This window comes from Heliangelus exortis, chromosome Z, assembly GCF_036169615.1.
Source record: "Heliangelus exortis chromosome Z, bHelExo1.hap1, whole genome shotgun sequence".
In the NCBI taxonomy this organism is placed as follows: Eukaryota; Metazoa; Chordata; class Aves; order Apodiformes; family Trochilidae; genus Heliangelus; species Heliangelus exortis.
Genome location: NC_092454.1, coordinates 10,385,295 through 10,407,871, shown reverse-complemented (window position 1 = coordinate 10,407,871; position 22,577 = coordinate 10,385,295). Strand labels below are relative to the sequence as shown.

At 41.1% G+C, this 22,577-nt stretch overlaps 1 protein-coding gene across 15 annotated transcripts in view; it reads right to left on the bottom strand.

Moving 5' to 3' along the window:
- Nucleotides 1-22,577, bottom strand: part of LOC139789463 (protein unc-13 homolog B) — a 213,666-nt gene that overhangs the window by 134,671 nt on the left and 56,418 nt on the right. For 8 of the 15 annotated variants that reach the window (XM_071730242.1, XM_071730244.1, XM_071730245.1 and 5 more), the window contains exons 8-10: nt 17,702-17,737; nt 11,353-11,575; nt 9,496-9,621 (exon numbers count right to left, since the gene is read on the bottom strand). In XM_071730242.1, the coding sequence (XP_071586343.1) occupies nt 9,496-9,621; nt 11,353-11,575; nt 17,702-17,737 (385 nt within the window). The remainder of the gene's footprint in view (nt 1-9,495; nt 9,622-11,352; nt 11,576-17,701; nt 17,738-22,577) is intronic. The other 7 variants (XM_071730251.1, XM_071730256.1, XM_071730254.1 and 4 more) reach the window with 2 other exon arrangements.

The following is a 22,577-nucleotide window of genomic DNA, read 5'->3' as shown; positions in this document are numbered from 1 at the left end:
TCACCTTGGAATCCTTTGCTGGAGCAGATCCAGTGGCACCTTTCATACTGTTGTTTTGAGGCTCAGGGGTGGATTTTGGAGGCATCTCTTTTGGAGATTCTTTTGGACCTTTGAAGATGCCAAAGAGATCATTTGTGAAAGCTGGTGCTGGGGCACTTGGGAGGGATGAGAAGCCAAAGAAAGAGGAGCTTTTCTTCTGTCCAGTAGGAGGTGCAGTAGTTTGAGGTTGAGAAAAGAAACCAGATAATGTTTTGGGCGGTTTCATTTTTGTCACAAAACTTGAAAACATTTCAACTGAAGAATCCAGTACTGATTTATCGCTGTCAGGTTCCTTAGGTTTGTTTTGCAAATTAGATGCCTCTGGCATTTTAGGAGGAGAGTGCAGCACTTGTGCCTCTCGTAACCCGTCACCAGGAGTTTGCTCAGGTAATTTCTGTTCTGGCAACTCACATACATCTTCAGAGCCTGCTTCATTTTTTATGTCACTCGTTAAGTCATTTAGACTCTGAGAATCCACCTCATGACCTAAGGCTTCACTACAATCTTTATTTTCAGAAGCTTGTTCTTTTGAAGAATAATGCTCTTCTTTATCAACAGGAAATGCAACACTGTCCATTTTCTCTGTGCTGCGCAAAGTATCATTTTCTGCCCCTAAACAAACAGTCTGTGGGCCCTGAGAATCCTCCTGCACACTTGGAGTCTCAAGGCAAAGACCAGAAGAAGCCAAATTGGTTCCTGTAGCATCATCAACCTGTGGAGGCTTCTCTATGTCATGCTCTTCAGCTACCTGAGCAGCACTTTCTATATTTTCATCCCCCAACATTTCTGATTTATTTTCTGGGATCATGAGGTTATCAGACATTTGTGAGCCAGTCACTTCAGCAACACTTTCTACATTTTCCACTGCCAGAAGTTTCGATTCATTTTCTGGGACCGTGAGGTTATTAGGCATTTGTTTGCCAGTCACTGCTGCAATAATATCATCAGCTTCTTTTTTATTGTCTGCATCTTGGTGCCTGGCAGAACTGCTCATTTTGACACCAGAGTCAGCAGAAATATTTTGCTTCTCTGAGTCCACCGGTTTGGCTGGTTTTGCATTATTGTCCTGTCCTGGAGTAGTCTGGGGCTTTTCATCCAAAAAGGACGTCAAACTAAAGAAGCTAAAGCTTGTACTCCTTTGAGGTATCTCTGATCTCTTCTCAGTAGTTGGACCACTGGAGAAGAAGGAGGGCAGACGAAACACACCCTCTGTTTCTTGCTGCTTCCCACTAGCAGGAGCAGGAGCAGGTGCTGAAGGCTTTGGTTCATCTGGCCCAGTGAAGAAGGAGAATATGCCCTTACTGGCTGGTTGTGCTGGCTGTGATTTTGGAGCAGTGATATCAGGGAGGCTGAATGGCAAACTGAAACCTGACTCTTTTGGTTTCTGATCTGGCTTTGGTTTTGCTGGCTGTGATTTTGGAGCAGTGATATCAGAGAGGCTGAATGGCAAACTGAAACCTGACTCTTTCGGTGCCTGATCTGGCTTTGGTTTTGCTGGCTGTGATTTTGGAGCAGTGATATCAGGGAGGCTGAATGGCAAACTGAAACCTGACTCTTTTGGTTTCTGATCTGGCTTTGGTTTTGCTGGCTGTGATTTTGGAGCAGTGATATCAGAGAGGCTGAATGGCAAACTGAAACCTGACTCGTTTGGTGCCTGATCTGGCTTTGGTTTTGCTGGCTGTGATATTGAAGCAGTGATATTGGAGAGGCTGAATGGCAAACTGAAACCTGATTCTTTCTGTGTCTGATCTGGCTTTGGTTTTGCCTGATTAACTGTGCCTCCTAAATTACTTCCTCCTTGCTGCTTTGGTGTAACTGAGGGTTCACTGCTTTGCTCCACAGCTGACTGACTCAACTGGCTCACTTCAGGACCTGCACTGAAAGTGATGGGCTTTTGTGAACTGTCTCCAGGAGGCACTTCTTTACTCTCAGAAGACTCCTCCTTAGTTGTTCTGCTTTGCTGTTCCATTTGCACCCCATGACTGGGGGAGATGTGCCTGTCCATGTGATCTGTTCTCACCCCTTCCTTAGGGGTGGAGGACAGACATGGCATACTGGCGCTGTGAAGACCCCCAGACTTCTCACTTTGTTGTCTTGATTCAGCCATAGTTCTGCTATTGGTTTTTGGCAGAGTTGAAGTACTTGGGGTTGGTTGAGAAGACACAGCCTCCACTTTGAAGATATCTCCAAGGCTTCCAAATAATGATGAGATGCTAGAAGTTTCTTTCTGTTCTGGCTGTATCACCTTTTCTGGTTTATCACTTCGATTTTTTTCCAAATCTGGTGATGGCTGCGGTGTTTTGCCTACTTGCGTTTTAAAGAAATCAAAAAATCCAGAAGTTTGAGTTTTGTTGGCAGTTGAGCTTGCAGGAGAATCTTCTCCAAGACTGAACAATTTCAGTGCACTTTTAAATAATGTCTCCTCAGGCTCAGTGGATTGGTGGCTCTGATTTGGCTGTGCCTGACTGGGTTCATTTATACTTGCATGCCTTTCAAGATGTCTGGAAACTGGTGTTGCTTTACCAGGTGTCTCTTCTCGTATGGACCTGCCATCTGGAGCAGTTTGGCTCAGTTGAGAAGGAGATCTTTTTAATCCTGGTTTTTTCACACTGATGTTTTCATTCTGGTTTAATTCTGGTTTTATGCTTCTAGCAGCCTCCAAATTAAGTTCTGATGTAGTACTTCTTCTCGGTTCCGATGTAACAGGAACCTTTTGCCCCGCTCGAGTCTCATCTAATTTTTTATTTGGTGAAAGTGATAAAACATCAGTTTTGTTTTCAGATGATTTTGACTGTGTGTCTGTTTTCTTCAAGGCAGAGTCTTCTGATGTCTCAGGCTCAGGACCCGGAGACTTTCCAATTAGTCCACCCAAAGCAGAAAATAAAGAGCTAACCTTTTTCACTGGAGTTTTCTTATCCTCTTCAGTCTTTTTTGCTTCTGTTACCTTTTCAGTAGATGCCACAGGTTCTTCAGCCTTAGGAGTAGACTGAAACAGATGGAAACCAAAGAATCCTGATGACCCACTGCCAGTTGTCACTGGGACAGCCTTATCCATTTCCTTGCTGTGGACTTCCTTACTCAGTGATTTATCTGCTCTGGAATGTGTTCTTAGATCAAGGGTTTGTGGATACTCCTCTGAATAATTCAGCACTTCCTTCTCAGGTCTAAAATCTACTTTGAGTTTTTGAAGTTTATAGCCTGAGAAGTCTAATGGCTGCTCTCTCTGATAATAAATAGACTCTTCAAACATTTGTGAAAAAGTCTCCAAATTCATGTTCATTAGCTGATCACTCCTCTGCAAAGCTACTGACAAATCCAGAGGCTTATTTGTTGTATAATCATCTAAAGGCTCTTCTTCAGCAAACCAAAACAGCTCATCTTCACTGCCAAGAGGGACCTTAAAACCACAAACAGCAATGGTGTTGTCTTCTAGTACAGCTCTTGGAATGGAATCCATTTGAAAATTGTAGTTCCAGCAGTCTGGGTATGAATAAGTTTCAGGAGCACACACATACACATACTGTCCAGTAGGATCAGTGAGCAGAGAATAAACATAATGGTTATCACTGTACATGTAGTACCCACAGTCACCATCTTCTGATGGCCACCATATACCCTGCTCAAGCATCATTAGCCACTCCTGATACTCCTGGCTATAGGATGAGTACATAAAGCTCTCATCCATACTTAGAGTTTCTTGGTCAATTAGAGTCCACATAGTTCCATCACAACCAGAGGAGTAGCTTAAGTCCATGGGCAACTCTTCAAATGAGTAACTGCCATCTCTTTCAAAGGGGGTAAAGTTACTATAACTTTCATGGAGAGAATTAGCAGTCCATGCATCATTTTCTTCTGAGCAGACGTCTTGAAACATTAACTGGTCTAATGACTCATACGACACCATACTTAAATCTACACTCTGTCCATCAAAACTCGTATTAGTCTGCCAGTCCATCACATTTGCATTTCCATCCTTTTTACAGAGATTCATTACCATATTGTTTTCAGGCCAGTCCAAGAACTGAGGGGGCAGAACTGAGTTCTGGTTTAACACATAGTAAACTGGTACTGTTATCTCACGAGCATCAGCCAGTTCTCCCACTTCATATTCCCATTCAAAGCTAGAGTGGCTTCTTGTTTCCTGATAAGCTGAGTACTGCTCCGCAAGGTTATAGCTTTTATCAGTCAAATTGAGAAATTTATTTGATTCTTTGTTTAAAAGAGCTGGAAAAACTCTAGATTCTGCATCCCGATGAGGGATATGCCTGCCATTTACAGGCTTTCCAGATAAGTCTTGTACCTTGTCTTGAGCGTCAGGGCACACAGGACGCTCAGAGTGGGGAGGATGGGGCTCAGTTGTTTTATTTACTCTTGCACTGGACAGGTGGTCAGTACTTTTGGAAGATTCCATTGTTTTCACATTATCCAGTTTCTCCTTTGGCTTGGGCATGAAATTTTTTAAGAAGCTGGAAGCTTCCTGCTTTTCTTCAGTGTTGCTTTGACTTTCAGAGGCTGTTCCTGAGTTGCTGGGTTTTGTCTCTGAGCTAGAATCCTCACCTCTATCAAAAAGCTTCATGAAGCCTAGAGAGTTTGTTTTCACCTTGTCTTGCTTACATTCAGACAAGTTTTCACTTGAAGCAAATTTCAATAAGCCAGAGAATAATCCAGGAGAAGAGCTTTTCTGACCATCAGCCTCACTTTTAGCAGGCAAATCTTGATTATTAGCTGCCTTCTCATTTGAAGAAATTTGAAGAAACCCGGAAAGAAAACCTGGTGTGTGCTTCTTCTGTGTATCATCTGTACTTGCAGCTTCTGGCCTCCTGGCTGGAGAGATGGATTCAGCTGAGCTTTCATTTGAGACTGGTGCATCTCGTCCTTCTCTTGTTAACCCTTCCTTCACATTTCCAGTTTCTTCCTGAGTACTTTTAGTTCTCTGCTGCTCTTCTCCAGCCTTAAAGGTAACAGAAGCACTCTCCTGGTGTTTTTTTCTATTTACTTCAGCACTAGATAAGCTTTCTTTATTAATGTTTTTTGTTTGTACAAGTTCCTCCTTATGGTCTGATAAATTTGGAACAGAGCTGAACTTTGAGGAAATGGCATTTTCTGATTTACTCTTTCTGTCTTCAGGCAAAGAAACAGCACTAGAACTCTGATTACTTCTTTGGTCCTGTGAAGGTGCTACATTTTCTGCAGAAGAAAATTTAAATAACGAAGGGATAAAGCTTCCTTTCTCATTTGTACGTTCTTGCTTCTCTGAAAAACCTAAACCACCGAAAAAAGGAAGTTTCCCAGTGAAAGGAAATGTATGTTCTTCCTTTGAAGAACTAGTCTGTTTTACATCATCCTCAGACTTATGGGCTTTAACATGCCCAGGAGTACTTTCTTTCTGCCCTTGTCCAGCAGAAGGAAGCAGCAATTGACTGAAAGACTTTTTGAGTGGACTGAAAAAACTTTCAGATGCTGCAGCCTGATCTTGAGGCTGGGTAGTAGGTTCCGTGTCTTGCTTGTTCCCCACTTCCTGACCTGTTGTATGCTGATTCCCTGAGCTATTTGCAGGAGGCTGCTCCCTGGCAGTGGTTGCACCTTCTTTCACATTGGCATCTGGCTGGTTTGCAACATGATGCAAGTCTGGCTGCTTCTGTGGCACATCCTGTTGCTTGGGAGCCAAGAGACCATCAAAAGTAGTTTTCAGACTGAAGGAACTGACTGAGTTTGTGAGCCTGCCAAAGACTGAAGATACAGAAGTGCTATTTGCGTTTACCCCTGCCTCGCTTCGAGTCTCACTCATTCGTGTTTCTGGAACAACGCTGCTGGTCCTGTTTTCTGTCTGTTCAGATGGTCTCTCACTTTTCTTTACCTCATCAACTTTCACAGCATGGCTGTCCTCTTTGGTGTGCTCCTCTTTCGTGACTTCCTGTTTTGGCACTTCCTTCTCAGAGAAGATCTTTAGAGGATTAAACATGCCTAGAACAGAATTCATAACCGACTGTTGGTTCTGCTGGCTGTCAGCACTAGCTCCTTGTGACTGCTGGGGATGATGTGATGCAGAAGACTTGCTGCCCACCACGGTGGTTTCTGGCTTGTTGGCATTCACATTCTGGGCTGTTTTATCACCACCCACCTGGGATGGTAGCAAAGCCTGAATGGAGAACTTGGAGTCTTTATTATCAGTTTTGTTATCTGCTGTCACTCCGGAAGATGTACTCTCACTTTTGGGCTTATTAGAAAATATATTTGAGATTCCACTTTCTTGTGAGTTTCTGGTTTCTGTTTTCTCTGGAGTGGAAGAAACAAGCTTTTCAACAGAAGCTGTGAGCTGTTTTGTGCTTGACCCCACCTTTTCAGTGAAAGAGCTAAACAGGGAATTCACTGTATTCTTTACACCTGACAAGTCTGGGAGAGACTCAGATTTGCCCTTGGTACTCTCCTCTGCAGCAGGACATTTGGTCTCCTCAGACTTCCTGCCTTCTGCTGAACTACCAGCATTATCCTGCTTCAATGATACACTTTCAACGTTCTTTCTCTCTGGCAATGTACCAAATTTGCTGATTTCTTCCTCCTTTTCAGCCAAGTATTCTGAAACTGATTCTACAAGACACTGTAGCTCATCCATCGTGTCTATGTACTCATCACTGGGTTCTTCAACAGGAGACAGCGTTAAGTCTTGCATAGGATGACCATGCTTGCTCCCTTTAGTCTTGTGTTTTTTATCACAGCTGTCCTTTAACTGGAAGCCCAAATTTGCAGGGTAATTAACAGTGAAGTTTCTCAAATGGCTGATATCAGAATCACACCATGTTTGAGATGGTTCCCCCATTTCATCTTCTGAAACAGGCGAGTACTGGAGCTCATCAGCACTGCTGTCAAATTCTTCAAGGATATCCACAGGCACAAAAGTGTTATCTGGCATCCCCATGAGTTTCATGTCTTCACTGCAACTGAGGTGGAGTGAGCCCTCATGGTTCACACCCTGTTTGTGGGGCAATTTGCCACTTTTAACCATTAAGCCATTTTTGTATGGACGCAGGATGGGATAGGCAGGCAACCGTTCCTTATTTTCAGAGCTACTGGCATATTTTCCAATTCTATCACATGCTGGGAATTCATCGTTCGGTTCAGCATCAGCTGCCACACCATTGAAATAAATAATTTTCTCCCTAGGAAACTGTGGACCTTCATTACTTTGGAGGCTTATTTGTTCAGTCTCTTCAAAATGGTGTCGCAGCTTCTTTTTCCTTCTCCTATCTATTGTGTCATACTCCTGAGGATACCTAGGGACATCTACAGATACTGATTCCACACACACATTTTTGCAGCACCTTGATCTTTCACAGTGGTTGAAATTTTCTCTTTTTGAGAGATTTTGCATCTTTTTTATGCTTGTGTCCTGCCAACTTCTATTTTTATGACTCTTTTCTAAGAATTCCTCTATTAGCAGTTTTCCTAGCTCTTCATAGTTACTGTCCTGTTCTTCTTCTCCATCTTCAGAGTTAAATGGAATGATCCTGACTCTTTCATTTTTAGCTAGAGATTCTTGTCTAAGATAAGAAATAAAAGGAGTGGGAGGGAAAGGAAGAGAGGCAGGAAAAAATAGGAAGGGAAAATAACAGTTTTTTTAAAAAGCTCTAGAAAGGACAGAAAAAAAAGCAATGAAAAAACATGCATTAAATAAAGGAAAATTAAAATCAGAAACATCCAGAGATAAAAAAAATGAAAACCTGCCAATCTACCACCATTACACTTCAATCAAATAGTCAAAAAAAGCAGCATTAGTTATAATAATCTACCAGTTACTGTTGCACAGAATTTAGAAATGCCTGTTCAAAGGAAAGCAGCTTTTTGTGATCAAGTGAGGGCACATAGCCTTGGATGTACCAGTACTCTGCTGTTACATTTTTAGGCACACTGAAAAAAGTCACTTATTACAGTAACAGAGCTACTTTGAGATGTGCCCACACACACCATTCCACTATGATATGCATGCATTTCGGTCACTCTACACTGCAGATTTTTGTTTTAGTGGTATTCATAAAGCACACAGGCACTTTGTTTCTCCCAGGAGTGGTTGCAGAAGTCTCTTGCAAAGATGCAGGAGTCATCAGACTCCAGGGAAGTGGAAACAGGGCACAGAACATAAACTGTGCACACCAGAGACTAAAGGAGTTCCAGTTTCTCTACCACTTCTTTTTGCTGTGCGGGCTGACACTGAAGCTAATGCCCCTCAGGGAGCTCCTGCCAACACAAAATTAAAATCCTCAGAGCTGTTACTGGATCAGAAGGCAAAACAAAACATTGACAATGGATATTATACCATCTTAAGCCTCAGGTGCTTTCCACGATCTCTACTTCCCATTTAGAATGCACCTAAACAGATCCAACAGTCTACAGTTGTCCACTGTGGGAGAATGATTTAAAACAGTTTGTGCTTTGCTATCAAACAACCTGAAGTCTCCTAGAAACCCAAGGAAATGATCCTTGGGATTTTGGGATTAACTCCTAGCCCTTGATTAGAAGGATTATCTCAGTTGCTCAACAATCCAACAGCTAGTAGCAAGAGAGCTTCCTCTATCTATATCTCACAACAAAATAAAATTCCTGCCAGCCTACATAACAATAAACACACAGAAAGTGGTTGCAAAAAAAAATTAAAATTCTCATCTGAAAGATGCACTACAGTTTTGTCTCACCTGAGAACTAAGTAGCATGAGGGCATACTTACCCTGACCCTATAAAAACAGGGAATGGCAAAGGGCACATGGGCATTTTATGTCTACTGCTAACACAAGAGTCTTAACCTTGAGAATTGCCTCAGCCAATATGAGATACTGATGGGCTAGCCCTGAAAGAGAAATAGGTCATCACATTTCCACTACTGCCAGTTTAATTGTTTCACTTAAACCAGTATTAGCTAACTTAAACTAACTGGAAAGATACTTGTTATTTTAAATGAACACTGTTGTATGCAGTTTAGAACACTTAGCACACATCTTGCTTGCAATTTTAAGCAAGCATTTGAAATTATTTTCTTAAAAAAGCTAGTGTAATTTAAAACACTCCCAGGGGCCACCATAGTTACTGGATCAAGCCCTTCCAAATCTCATCTGAAAGCAATGGGAGCTATATGAATGCCTGAAGAGCCATTAGCTGTAAATGCTGAACCAACAATTGACTAATTTAGGCATAAAGAAAATTACTTTTCCCTCTAATAGACCTCCTCCTTGCCATAAGTGTTTCCCCAGCTATTCTACAGAGCATTCCTTTTACTCGAAATAAAGCAAGAAGCCAGACACCTGAGAGGAGAAAAAAAGATTATGACATCAGCTCAGCATTAAACTCTCACAGATCTGAAACAGAGCCAAGGCAAACAGCAAGTATCAGCTGAAACATATCACGAGACCACTTCACAGCAGCAACAGCCACGAGGCAAGCACAGAGGCTGCAAAGAGGTTAACCCACCTATCAGACAGATCTGGAGAGCGCCTGCTCTCTATCGAGCACTGGCGACTCGTCACTTGGCTAGATTCAGATGTGGACTCTAGGTCAGCTTGGCCACTCACAGTGGAATCTATGCTCTCATATCGCCTTGGAAGTAAAGAGAGCAAGAGCAGGGAGACATGGAGGACACGTGGTTACACAAAATGAACATTGCAGAGAAAAGTCAGTGCTTAAAAGAGAGAAAACCGAAAAGGAAGGTGTGCGATTCTGAAGTCAAACTGGCTCTTGGCACAAAATATACTCCAAGGGCAAATAAGAATAATACTTGTTATCCTTAGGAGATGGGGTGGAATAACATTCATGCACTTCCATCATAGGAACACAGTCATCTGTAACAGCTCACAAAGAGGATCATAACACTTTCAGAAATACCTAAGTGTCAGGAAAAAAACCACAAAAAAAACCCCAGCCAGTTTCAACAGAAGCATTTTGGCACAGACAACGTTTTGCCCAATTCAAGGCAGGTTCTGACAGAACTCTGTCTGGTTTCTCTGGGTCTGCCCAGGACAGCCTCCTACATGCTGTCATTTCCTCAGCAATCACCAAATGCGGTCTGCCAAGAACATCAATTTCATAGGTGACTGACTGGTCCACAGAACTCGGAGCTGCTAGGAGCAAAAGTCAAACACAATTTGGTTTTGCAATTCTCAGCTACAACTCTGTTTTGGAAATATACAAGATATTTACCCAAGTGCTTCTTTTCATCCAGCTCTCATTAATAATACCTTTCTGGTATGAAAGACAATCACATATAGCATCTCAGGAAAGCACATTTGCATTTTCTAAGTTTTAAGATTAAGAATCTACCAAAAAATCTTGCTGGGCACGTGAAAAATTCAACTTTAGCTTTTACCATTGAAGAGCATAACGCAAACAGGGTAAAATTTAGTCTTGGTCATACAGCCATGAGGGCAACTGAATTCATATTCAGGCTTTTGGAAATACAAAAAAAAGGACATTCTTACCAAGGGGGGTGAGGTAGAATCAATTTAATGCATATAAAATGCTGCAATGAAGTTTAGGCAACTGCCTCTTTTTTGCACACTCTGCACACCCACTCTCACCAAGCTGACCAGCACTGTCTAATCTCTTCTGCTTTGCCCCTCACACTTAACCAATCTGTATTCAAAGAGCAGTTTTGCAAAGCTTCTACAGTTGTCAGCACACCCTGCTCCAGCTCACAGCCACTGAATCTGGTAAGTTATGGTCTAGTGCTTTCTACTTAAAGATAAAAGCAGTTGTAATGCTACTGATTTATCGTCCAAAAGCTAATATAGAGCAAGTAAAATACCTTTCAGCTCAAAGGAAACCAGAAAACACACTATTGAACATGATTTTAAAAAATTTTAAATCCTATTCTAATTGGCGCTTTCTTCTTGAGTATGCTGTTTTGTCAGAGCTAGCATAAGAACAAAAAGTAACCTAAAACAGAAAAGAAACCTGCCCCAAGAAACAAACACTTAGTAGGATAACTCTGCTAGGCCCTGTCTTGCTGGCTTGGGAGGCCATCCATGCCATGGTACAGAAGGAACAAATTTCACAGTGCTCTGGCTGTCTGAAGGTGAAGTTAAAGCAGAACCAAGAATGAATCATCTCGGAGTTGTGTGTGTACCTGTGCAAGGCAGTTCACTAAACTTCTTGCTCTGAAGTAACATCCTTGTTTTGCCTGGCTCAGAGCAGAGTGCCAGCATTAACACAACACATCACACCCTCCTGTCAGAAGCCTTTCAGAGCCCTTGAGCTGGCCTGGAACCCTCTGGGTATCCCATGAAAAATCAAGAGGAAAAGAAGCACTGCCCACCAGCAGACAGCACCCACCTGATGGCCACACGCTCTCGGTAATCCAGACCATGATTCCGTAAGGAGCTGATGCAGGATTCCTGCAGGATCCCTTGCTGCTGCAGGCGTGATGGGACAGGGAACTGGTGCATGGAGGCATTGGGCTGCACGGTGGTGTGGTAAGGAGGAGGGATGCTGTTACTGGTCTCACTGCGATAGTCGCTGTCCCGATCGTCCACAGCGCTGTCAGCATCTTCAAAAGCTGAGAAACAAAAGCAGTTAAGGGCACAGCTCTGCCAAGATGCCTCCCTGGGACAGTGGGGCCCCTGCAGGAAATGCTATTTCTGCTATGGATCTGTCTCTCCATCTGGCAGCTGGGAATAACCCTCAGTTCTCTCAGGTAGGTAGCAAGGAATTCCAGTGATCTCTTCCAAACCCTTCTCTCCCACTTTCAGTCATAGGAGTTTATTTCTCTTTAGTCACTCCTAATAGCTAAATTGAGATGTTTTCATTAAAAAAAACAAACCCAAAAAAAAACCAAACCCAAACCCCACAAAGCATATCATCCCGGCAGCCAAAATTCAGTCTCTTTGGCTGCTGTCAAAATGAACATTTAGTTGTTAGGGGGAAAAAAAAAATAAAACAACAGCAAAAAAACCTCAAAAACAAACCACAACAACAACAATAAAACAAACAAACAAAACACACACAGGTACATCAGTCTGAGTTCAGTAATCAACACTAATGATAGCTTTCACAAAGGAAGAAGCTCCTCTCCCAATGAGTCCCTCTCCTAGTAGAAACACTTTGGCTTGCTAACACTTCAGAAAAAGAACACAGAGTTACAGCAATGAAAGGTACTAAAAAAACCAATATTAGTGTCTGGCTATGTCTGGCTGTGCAGGTTGCAAGGTTATCTTTGCAAGCTTGAAGTGAAATACACACATCACCTGGCAGTGGAATGCACCATTAATATGCTTGAAACAAGTGCAAATAAAGATCAGCCATCATTCACTCCACCACCAAAAGTCAGTCTAAAAAAGAACAACCAAATTAAGGCCCCTCTGGTAATTTATACAACAGTATGTGCCCTACACAAATATTCACCATGAGCTGAACAATCAAGTGGAAGTGCTGTTCTCAAGCCAGGTCTTCAAAAACAAACAAACAAGAAAAAAAACTTAATTTAATTGCTGAGATTCCAAAGAGATGCAATGCAGCATCAGGGAACACCTTTCACTCCACTGGCACTTCCCACATCTCCAATTCAATCTCCATTTTTTAATCTAGGGTAAAGTTTGTTCTTAGTCATCTTTTCAGTTCCCTCCCAACTGAGTAAGGTTATATCAGCAACCTAAAGTGATAGAAGAGTAGAAAAGAACCCCAGCAGAAAGCACATCTGCAAAATACAAACCACTTGAAAAATCCTGGCTCTACTCTTTTAATCAATTCAATTTTATTGTCCACCCAGAAAATGCAGTTAACTCTCCAGCTTTTTAGTAGTCTAAATGCTGCATAGTTCTTGTCAGGTTCTACACAATAGAACAGAAATGAATAGCAATCATACACTGCTTTATTATGCTTTATTAAAAGCACAATGCCCTTCAATTTTATTACAGTTCAGTGCTTAGGAGAAACACTCAAGATACGTTATATAAAAACAATTTGGTGTGCCAAAATGCCAGATCATTCTGAGAAGCACCAAACTTCCAGTGTATGGAGCAAGATCTGTATGTAGATCACAAGGCACACACCATCCACAGAAGGGTAACAAGCTATTAGTCATCCAAGCAATGTCATTGCTGAACACTCGAGCCATTACTGTCTAATGCACAGCAATTTTATTGGAATGTAAACAATGTTTCAAAGGCTTTTTTCATGCCTCATTTTGCTGCTTGACTAATTTCTTCTTTGCATCAGACACAACTCTCATTTAAGTTAAACTCTAACTAAAGCTCTGGTACGATGCAAAGTTTTCCCAGTGATGGCTGCATAACCACTGTTTGGACAACTGCTTGTATGGACTTAAGGCAGGCCAGCTGAGTTACAGGTTCTGGTAAAAGGTACCAGTCCATCAGAAACACTGGATTAACAATTTATCCCACCAGAAAAGTAGAACAACAAATACAAATCAGCGGTAGTTATTTGGGTCAAAACAACAGGGAACACAGTAACTCACTTACATTGGGCTAAACCATACCAGGGTGTGCAAAGATTTACACTGTTATGGTTATCAGGAAGCAGCACTGGGCTTCTCTGGGTCGGCGACTCTGCACAGCCAATGGGTCCAGACATTTCCAAAATCCCTGATCATACTGTCACAGAAGAGCTGTGTGGATTTGTTAACCAGTCATGGACCTCACTTCTGCACTATCAAACATGGATTTCCCATATGAACCACAGTATCCATAAGCAACATCTAAAATTATTCAATTAGAATGAATGCTAATCAAACATTTACAGCACATGTGTTTATTAAATGTGGCACCAGAATTTCTCCCAGTTCTTACTGGTGCTTAGCAAGAGGGAGTCTCTTAGAGGTCATGACACATAATGCCCCCCTGATGACATGTTTAAAGGAAGCTGGGCTGCTAGGCTGAAAAGAAGCTGCTACCATCAATGTCAAAGGAACATGTTGTGTCTCTGATGTGTGTGCCATGCACCTACAGCATCCATAGATGTTAATACCAGGCAGAAATCCTCAACTGACTCATAAATAAGAGCCAGCTCCAGAAACTCCTGATCATTCTGGGTTGCAGAACAATCTCACTTGATATAACAGAAGTGTTCACAAACAAAGACGTTGCTCAGTCTGATGAAAAGGACCAAAACCTGGCCACAATGTGGCTTATAGCATACATTTCTTTTGCAAGAAAGTAAACCAAGGAATGCCTGTGCATTGTGATGATCCCTTTCATTAACACACCAGACCCTTAAATTTCATTTAAGGAAGACACTGACAAGAACTTACAGATGCAGCATCTCTTCAAAAGGGGAAGTGGTTGGGCCTTAAATCCATGCTTCAGCAAAATAACCCTCACACACACATGGTGTGATAAATTCAAGCACTATCTTCTTCAACTGTATGATTCACCAAATCTTCCATGAGGAAACGTTTAGCTTAGCCTCAGTCCCTGAAGATCAGTAGGCTAGTAACAAGATCCATAACAATAAACGAAAAGGAATTGTTTTACCCCAGTTTGAGAAAATTCACATGTACTTAAGAGCTCACCAGTTCTGAAAATGAAAACTGATTCTTTGTCACTGGACCCACTGTGTGGAGAGTAGGACAGTAAGGCTGCAGGGAAGGGCAGAAGCATGCTCTTCATATGTTAATATAATAATATTCATGCATATAGGCAGCATAGGAAGAAGAAGTCTTGGACAGTCACATCACACAGCAAGATTTTATAAAGAGTGGGGAAAATCAAGAAAGGACATAGGTCCTCTGAAGCAAACTGCCTCCTGGAAACCCTGTTACTCCTCCCCACTCCTGCCTCCAGAAATTACACAACTGCTACAGGGCAGAACACAAGCAGCTTTTAATTTACTGATCTCAACAGCAGATTGCACAGACCTGTCACACCCGCTCTATTAGTCATATCTAACCTCTGGCAACTTTCTTTACATCAAGCTTCAGGACAGGAAGGAAAGCTAACAGCAAAATTATTACAGTTGGCTTGATGAATGCACTTTCAAAAATGTTGTTTTAAGCTCCGAATGCACAGCAGGTGTTCCCCTCAAAAGACTGCATTCAATTGAAATTGCCTCCTGCTTTTCTAGCACTGAGTTGTCATCAGCTATTGGAAGCTGAGGTCCAGTCCCTGATAATAATTATCCTCCACAAACTTGAGCAAAAATTGCAACAAGAGCAGTAAGTGCACAAAAGTCAGGCACTCGGGAAGAAGGAGATTTCCGTAAGTTTCTGCATCCTAAAATCCCTACTACTTTTGCAAAATAAGCCAGTAAGCTTCTCACAGCTTTTGACTATTTTTAAAACCATAAAAGAGAAGGAAGTTTACTAGCTGAAGGAATGACTTACAGTCCAAGTCCAGAAGAGATTTTGCCAGCTCCACACCAGGCCCTTTGCATCTCACCTTTCCCACCCTCCATCCATTTAAACAGTTTTTCATAAGAGCAGCCAACAACTTATCTCCCTAAGTTTCAGATCCAAACATTCCACCACCTACCAAACTATGGTCACTTCTGACAATCAAGTATTCTCTGAAATCTTATAATCAAAATGCACAGAAGTTTAAAGAAGACTACTGAAGTAACAAGGCAGGGAAAAAACAACTTGAAAGGACAGAGGGACATTTGAGGCTCTTCTGTAGCTTTCCATGCTGAAAAAAAATCAAAAACTTTAGAGCAATTATTTAAGCGCAACTTTACAGGCCAATGGTCCATCCCACGGGCCTCAAATCAACACTTAAAAATATATTAGAAATTTGCATAATTTTCAGACAGCAAGTAAGCAATAGTCAGTCTTCAGTTCAGAAGCTTTGATAACCTTGTTTTTCCCACTTAGAAACAGTTTCTGCTATTGGAACACTCAACAGCGAAGAAATGGACTGTCTATCTGAAGTGCAAAGGTGCCTTGAACACCTACCCTACTGCTTTAGGTCCTTCCCTTTCCTAAAATGAAACCAGGTCAGCAGCTCAAGACAGCTTTTCTGAAGTGTCCCTTGCCCCACTAGCAAAGCTCTAGGCTATAGCACTCCTGTTGCAAGAAACTCCCACCAGGAAAAATACTTACAGCTACCATTAGCTGTTCCTGATGCTTCCTTGTCAGTTGCTGTTTTAAGTTTACAACTCAAGGTGTGTTTTTCATTACATCATCAGGCTCACAGTGTTCACTCAGAAACATCATGAACACTGTCCCAAGCCAGCTTATAACATTGCTAAGATGATTTCAAAGAGGACGGCACAGGAAGGATGAACTAAAGGGACACGGTGAGCACCACGGATACAAACAGCTTTTAAAACAAAACACCATCACCAACACTTCATACAGACAGGAGAAACACTCTCTGCACAACCCGCCCACATCTCTGACTGACTAATGTATAACCACCCCATTTCCCTCCCAAACAGATAAAACTGGACAAAAAAATAAAACTACTTAGGACACTATATATTAATAGTACACAAAAGATTAGTTAATTCTCAGTGATCTTATCACACCTCTGAGAATAATACCAAACAGTTAAGACATCCAACGTGGACAATGTGAGGAAATTGATCAACACTGTTGATGCCAAAAGAACTTATGGTCTGATCACAAGCAAGAGAACAAGGAAGACAAAACATGTTGTGGGAGAAGAAATTGGAAAGTCACTGGTGGAAGACTTCTAAAACAAATACATAGCTGAAATGCACTGTAACATTAGTTGGATGATAGACTTAAGTTACTTGGCAGCAGTAAGTGTCCTTTTCAACTGGCATTATGTCAAAAATGGAAAAGTATCAAGCAGAATCTCCTCCCTCCTGGCAGTGGTCGCAGGCACCCTTCTTTGCATGCACCTCAGGAACACCCTCAGCTTTTTTTTGACACAAGGAACAGAAACATTTGTTTTAAGAGCTCTGTCAAACTCTGCAGGTCCTACATGCAGTAGAAGCCATGCACTGTAGCTAAGCAGAGGCCTTGTCTGTTGGAACTTGTGAGACTTCCAGAGAGGGAAGATGCTTCATGCACGTTTTCCAGAAAAATTTAACAAAAACATTGGGCTGTGTGGCCTCTGCAATAGTTCACACACCAGTCTTCAGGTGTGGCCATCAGCTCCACATATGAGACAGCAGCAGTATCCAAGTTTTACCTTTTTGAGTCTGGTAAGCACTAAAGCTCTACCACTTTTGCCATGGTACCATCTGAGCTTGAATATGCTACAATACCTACAAACCTTCTGCCACCCTGGTGTTCACCAGCCAGTTCTGCTTTCAGAATGCTCATATTTGTAGCATTTGGAATTTCTGTGGTGACTTCCAGCATTTCTTTGCACCTAAGTAGGCCAGCTACTACATATTCCCTTGTATTTTTCAGCTACTGGCAACATTGACTTGAGGTTACATGGGAAAGAAGACCAACACAAAAGAAGGCTACACCCAGAAAAATGGAATTATCTTGAAAGGAGGAAAACATGAACAGCCTGGTTGTGTCTTATCCTCAAATTCCAGTAAATGGCACAAGTAACATGTGTAAAACATGGGGAAAACAGAACGAGACAGTTAAAAAAATGGACAGCCATCCACACAAATATGAAGACTCAGTAAAATAAAATACAATGGAACATATTTTCCATATGCATAAATATTTCCACTTTCCTTGTACTGGAGCATGACGTATCACTATAGGATCAGAAAACTTGCAAGAAATCAAACTGTTACGTACTCAGCTGCTCTCCCCATCCGAAATAACTCCAGTTGCCTGCATGTAACACAAATGGCAGCAGAGAATGGGAATAGAAAAATAAAGCTTAGAGAAATAAACCACAACCATACTTTTCACGTATTTAAAATGCCTTATAGATAAGCTTAAAAATGTAATAGATTTTTTTCTTTACAAATACAACGTTAAATTTATTTTGAGGCTTCCTCTTCACTGTCCAATTTGCTTATTTATAAGACACTTTGAAGATTAAGATCATTATAAGCTTTAAGAATAATTTAGTGATTATGTATTTATTAACACAAGTAGACAAAATATTAATCAGAACACTATGTAGCAAGAACAGTTAAGCACTGTATTTCCTAGTATACACATTATGAGGATTACAGACAGAATGACCCAGAAACCAAAGTCCAGTTAAGAACAATAAATTCTAGGCTAAACTGTACAAGTCAAGCAGTCACAGTTGCTCCACAGTTCTGCCCCCATTCCAAAATGAAGGTAACTCTGTGGTGAAAGCACCACCAGTAATAATAGCATGAAGAATCTTTGTACATGTAAATTATCATTCAGCAAAGAGTACCTTCATAGCTAGATATAAGCTGGCTAAAAGCTTAAGAGTTTTCACATCTTAAGGATGCAAGTAGTCACAAGTTCATTCTACAACAGCAAGCAATTCCCTCTATGTTAAATTACAGGCAACAATAAACTCACACTAAAGCTAAGCTGCATGTTGGTAAGATGGCCAAATTATTATTTATTAATATTCATAATCTGAGCCAAGGTCATACTCAATATGACAGAGGCAACAAACTACTACATACAACTCTCAGAGCTGCTTGGAAGCATCCATGCAACTGCGATTCCACGAAAAGCTTCAGAAGCATCATTTCTAGCAGACAGTATGTAAAAACACTTTGAAAAGTGAAGCTTACATAAGTATTGCTATCTACAAGCAACGCATTATAAATAAATCCACAGAACAAGCAAGAGCTTTCTGTCCTGACTAGCAGCCTCATCTCTAGTTCCACAGATTTCCAGGAAGGGGATAGCTCAGAGGATTCAATATATCCCTTTCCCTGACCTCACTAACAAAGTTAGAACAGGCTAGTTCTTGCTTTTAGCTAAAATTGCAAAAAATAGTTGTGAAAAAACCAAATCTTTGGCGTAAGACCAGCTAAACCATGACAGGTTCTAGTGATTAACTTGGCTTCTCCAGGCCCAGTGTCTCTGTGCACATGTACTACAGAGGGGCTCTGGTGCCTTTTCAAGGGGGAAAATGTTGAGCAGATAGAAAAAAAAACAAAAAAACCCACCAAACCATAAAAATGGGGACTACTCAAGCAAACCAAAAAAAGTGGGAGAGAAAAGAAGGAAGCCCAGGTTTAGTCCTCTCTCCTTATCTCAGAGCTAATGAAGCATCAAAGCTACAGTCAGGTTGTTCCTTCTTTCACAGACATAAAATGTTTATAAAGCAATGCAATTCCTCAGATACAACTCAGTACTTGGAGGGTTCCTGGACTCTAGGATCTCACACACATGTGGTGCTTTGCACAGGCACAACCATAGCTCAAGTTTAAATGACACTTCTATTATCTATTAGAGCTTTAAAGGTAGGTCATTCCCTTCTGACTCCTACAGAAGTAATCAGAGGAAAAAAGTAAGCCATGTATATTTGCCCTGGTCATCAAATGAAGCAGCTCTGCCCACATATGTGCACAGAAAAATTCAGTATTTTTTATAGCATTGATTTAGATACAGCCAGATATTGAACTGGTATACTGCTGAATACATGCAGTACACATGGAGTATCAAAGTGCTATTCCCCTAATGTCTACAGGCATAACAAATAAAAGCTTTTCTCTTGTTTACAGAACTTAACCAGTGAGAAAAATGTAAGTCCATAGAGCCAAGCACAAGATGACTATAGCCTGAGACATCACAAATGCTGCTTCTCTGGTCCACAGCAGCACGTGTGACAAGCCACCACCTGGACAATGCATCTGAACCAGCCATGCTGGCAAAAGGAAGATGTACCCAGATGCACCAGAAGCCTGCCAGGATCCACCAGCCAGTGTTTACATGACCCTGACCACACGACTATTATCTCAGATTTATTTTTTACAAGAACAACAATCCATGTATTGCCTAATGATCAGGTTTTAGAGGCCTGAGTCTGTTCCAAGAGAAAAGGAAAGGAGAAGGAGGAACAAGCATCCAAGCTGGCAAAGAAAGCACAAGTAAAACATATGCAGCAAAGAGAAATCAGGTGAGACAAACAGAAGAAAAGGTACAGAAACGAGGCAGGGAGAGCAGGAGCATCAGAGAGGAACATGGCAAGAGGGATGAAAAGAAAGAGCTTTGCTTGTGGTAATAAGTAGTTCACATTAAAGAGAATACAATTTCCTGTCAATGTATAATTCAAACAATCATCTATGTCTATCTCATTCCTGAAAATCTCAAGCCACTAACACACAGATAGCAACCTTAGCATTTCCTGCCATCAAAAAGGTTCCTATCTCAGGTAAACAATAAGAAGCAAAGCAAGTCAATACTCAGTGCAATTGCTGCCTGGATTAATATTAAAGATTCAGAAAAAACTGCAGTACTACAACATTATTGCCCTCAGACTACCTGCTAGTTAAACTCATGTCATTATTCACAAACAATTGCAGAGGTAACACCCCAATTCAACAGGGGAAGAAATATGAGAAGATACCATAAATTTCAAAAAACAGAAGGCAAATAAAAAAAACTACAGAGGAAATGGAGCTTACCTGTCCTTCTCCTTTTCCCAAAAATAAAACTCCCAGAATGACAGCCTCTGTACAAACCTCAGTGCAAACCACTGTGGATCTTTGAGGGAAAACACAAAGCCTCACCCCAGAAACCAGCCCAGACTGATCCTAGCCCTTAATTCCTTTACAACAAATGCTCTGATAGTTGGTGCAACACTACTCATTGTTTCAAACTGCAACAACTAAAAAACCACCAAGTGCCAGGACCAAAGCCTCACAGATAGGAGGTCTGCCTCTGGAGAAGAAACATCACCAACACCCATAGACAGAGTCCTCAAACTGACCGTGATACCCATGAGCCAGCTTTGTACCCATCTAACATACTGCTACAAAGTTCCTCATAAACATCATGAAAGCCCCACGGTCTTTGAAAAGCAAATTAGAAACCATTATTTCAAATAGCAGTCAAAGCCCAAGCAGGGCAGGGTGGAGAGAAAAGCAGCAGCTGCCTTCAGACACCAGCTTCTTATTCTGCAGGTTTTCTCACGCTGAGAAGCTGCATCTTGGCTATCGAGGGCTCATTACAACTAGAGACTAAACTGAGAAGGCAACGCTGCAGGAGCAAACAGAAAGAGATGCAGTAACAGGGAGCAAAGGATTTTCAGCCAGAATCTCAAAACTCTGCTTTGTTTGTTTTTACTAACACCCACTTGACTTCAGTGTCTAACATTTTGGATAAAAGATGAATTTATTAAAAAATTCAACACATATGCTGCTTTACTTAAGATTCAGGAACTAACAGTATACATCTTGGTCATTCAGTGCAATCACCAAAGACCTGGACTGACAGTCTTGGTATTTTGAAGGTTTATGAAGACAAAATTTCTTTTTGACCTTTTAAAGTTGTTTTTCTGCTTCATAAAAATAATGTGTATAACCTCAAATTGTTAAGAAAAAAAAAATCCCTTCCAGATCACCCCTGGGAACAAATCTAAGCATGTACAAACTTGATTTGAGAACACCAAGAAGTCCATACAGATAGAAAATGCAAAGTTACAAGTCTCAAAACATACAACAATAACACACATTAACACTGGAATGGATTATAAATCAGACTAGTTACTCCATGTACTCTTAGACACTAACAGTGTGTGTCTTGGTTATCACATTATTTTGTATTCGTAAGTTTCAGTACTCAAAAAATGAGGTTTCATATAAACTTCCAATTAAGGACTAAATGGTGCCAGAAGCCTGGTGATTTGGAAGCTACAACATTCTTGTCGTTAACACATTTTATAAAGCACATCTAAGTTCCCAGTCAGCTGAACATAACATATGCTTGTTCTGTGTCTCAATTATGCAACTATTCAAGGAGGAACTCCTCCTCCTCACTTCACACTGTCAAGCTTGGATCAGCAAGGACACTACAGAAAAGTAAGAATATTCCAAGTATTTAACGCAGTCTAATTTAATTGCCTGCATGCTGTTTTGTTTTATTTCTGTTTACAAGTGTCTGAGCTTGGCTGAGACCAACTATCCCTGTCAGAACATTATCATTTACTATTGTCCACTGCTTACAGTCATGATAAATTATTTAATCCTCCTGTTATATCCCATGTTGAGTGAAGACAGAGAGCATCTAAACAATATAAAAGCAAAACTGAGCTCAAGAAATAACACTATATTTGCTACCATAAAGTAGTGTTTATTGAACATAAACAGATCTGGGAAGGTCCTGGTCAGTTCATTCTTCTATGTTTATTAAACCTTTTCCCTTAGTTTCTAAACCCTCAACATAGCACACAGGTCACAGATTTCATAAAAATGTATATACTTCCAGTATTCAATGTACTTCCCTAAATTAAACGTGGAATTTTATTGGAACACACTTCTAAAATAAAAAACAAATATTTAATAGTTTTTTAGAACAAAGTTAAGTTTTCAGTAAGCAGGATGACCAAGAAGGATTTATAACAAGTACCACCATTTCCAGCTCATCAGAGAATCATAGAATCACAGATTGGTTTTGGTTGGAAGGGACCTTAGAGATTACCATTTCCACCTCTGCTGCCAAATGCAGGGACACCTCCCATAAAACCAGGTTGTTCCAAGCCCCATCCAACCTGGCCTTGAACACTTCA